Source organism: Rhagoletis zephyria, unplaced genomic scaffold, assembly GCF_001687245.7.
Source record: "Rhagoletis zephyria isolate East Lansing unplaced genomic scaffold, Rhagoletis_zephyria_1.1 Rzeph_scaffold_01303, whole genome shotgun sequence".
In the NCBI taxonomy this organism is placed as follows: domain Eukaryota; kingdom Metazoa; phylum Arthropoda; class Insecta; order Diptera; family Tephritidae; genus Rhagoletis; species Rhagoletis zephyria.
The window spans coordinates 1-2,106 of NW_016158387.1; the positions used below are offsets into that span (position 1 = coordinate 1).

The 2,106-nt window shown below is 36.2% G+C and overlaps 1 protein-coding gene across 1 annotated transcript; it reads right to left on the bottom strand.

Annotated features, from left to right (window-relative positions):
* Nucleotides 1-881: 881 nt before the first annotated feature.
* On the bottom strand, nucleotides 882-1,769 carry LOC108363555 (uncharacterized). The gene is made up of 2 exons (XM_017616947.1): nucleotides 1,735-1,769; nucleotides 882-1,663 (listed from the first exon to the last, which is right to left on the bottom strand). Exon 2 carries the CDS (start codon nucleotides 1,477-1,479, stop codon nucleotides 940-942), a length of 540 nt encoding a protein of 179 aa, XP_017472436.1. The 5' UTR covers nucleotides 1,480-1,663; nucleotides 1,735-1,769; the 3' UTR covers nucleotides 882-939.
* Nucleotides 1,770-2,106: the final 337 nt, after the last annotated feature.

Below are 2,106 nucleotides of genomic sequence, written 5' to 3' on the forward strand. Positions count from 1 at the left end.
CCCCTTTTCGTTCAGCGGAACCTCAATCTCCTGAAGCAAAAAACAATACAATCCATTCTAAAGCCCGAAATGTGATAGAGCGGACAAATGGGGGTCAATAATAAATGCATGTTGCGCGTTGTATAATATTGGTTTACACTATAAAGTAGACTGGGAGGAAGATCCGACAATCTCGCAGGAAGTTGCAAGTCCAAATGTAACCGAGAATGATAACACCGTAGCCTCTGATATAAGATATAATGTAATGCAATGTTTAAATGAATAAAATAATCTTTTAGTTGAATAAAGTATTTCATTTTAAATTCAATTTTATTAAAAGTAAACAACACATTTATATCTTTTTAGCGTTCTTCATGTTTATTCATTTTTAGGTATGAAATCAACCTTTTTTATTTCAACTTTTCATTCAGTTTTCCTTAAAACTAATATATCACATCGAAGGCTGAATAAAAGGTCGTCCTATCTCGGCAGCCAGTTCGAAAACGCCATATCTCAGAAAACTTCCTAATATCACTCTATTTCAGAATTTGATTGAAGAACGCCCTATTTCAGAATTCGAATCAAAAACGGCCTATCCCAATATATTTGCATATGAGATATGGCATTTTTCAATCAAATTCTGAGATAGGGCTTTATTGAAAACTTTTCTGAGATACGGCGTTTTCTAACCGACTGCCGAGATAGGTCGATCTCCCACTCAGCCGTCGATAAAGTATACAAAATATATGTACCTAATTCTCTTTGGATTTAATTAAAAATACTATATCGCAACAAAAAAAACATAAATCACTTTTCTTAAAACTAAAAAAAAATAACACAGTTCATTCAACTGATCTTAATAGTAAAAAATATAGGTACAAATAAAGGTAAAAAGCCTCAACTTAAATTGGAGATCTGTTTTTCTAAGAGCTCCAGTTTTTTTTTGTTTAATTTTCTTGTTCAAATGCTGCTCTTCAACAAGCATCTGATGTTCTTTTTTTTCAATTCATGCGCTTCCTTAAATATTTTTAATTTTTCCCTCTTCAAATCCCGTATATCTTTTAAGAGATCATTTCTTCTGGACAGCTTTCTTTCAATTTTGTCCAACTTATTAACAACCTCACCCTGGGTTCCTGTTTGTTGCTGGAGGAGGTCTAATCTGATATCGTGCGCCCTCTTTCTCCTGGGTAGTTGTACTGCTACAAGAGGCGTCACCGTTTCTTGCTGTGGTTGCTCAGTCTCTACCTCTAAAATTGTATTAATTTCCTCAATGTAGGCAATATTTTCAGTGTCCTGAGGCTGTTGGGGTAAAATCGCTCCGAATGTGCGACCTGGCGGATCGACCGAAGTGCCCATTTGCAGAAAGTCCGCTGCGGCCTGCTCCAGCGCGGACAAACTTATTTCTTCAGATGGTCCGCCGCCGGTGATGGATATATTTCTCCTATTATGTGCCATTTTCTTTTTCAGCTTGGCTTTAAAATGTATCATACCCTCTGCCATTCTTCGGATGTACGAGTTGGCGGTCCGTAACTATTTAATTTAGATGAAATTTCCTTCCAAACATGTTCAGTATTTGCTTTTGTCTCGCCAAAAGCGCGTACACCACGAGCAATCGAAGGATTTTGCTCCATTTGTTGCACCAAAATCTCAAACTGTTGTTTTGTAGTTATTTTCACCATCTTTTCTGCAAAAGCAAAATACATTGCAGAACTTTAGTAACGTTAAAACTGCTAAAAATTAAAATATTTTACTCACTTTTAAATATTCGCTTGTAAAAACGCTCTTCTAACCTCCACAGCAACCACAAAAATGCAGTTGCTGGTATACACATTTTGTGACAACTTCAGTTGACAGTTGAGAGTTGCCAGAGGCCATCTATAATATCGTTTTGGCAACTGCCAACTCAACTGAAGTTCGGTTGATATCGATAATCGACCCATTAATTTGTTTTAATTATTTTTATTTGAATAAATNGAAAAATCGCCTTGTACCACCGATAAATCCTTACATTTGGTAAATAATAGGTGCAATCCCGTATTCCTCGGACTCGGACTAGTAAAACTGTCAAAAAATAAAAATTCGCTCAGAGCGAGAGAGTAACATTGAAAAGTACGGGATCGCTTTCTA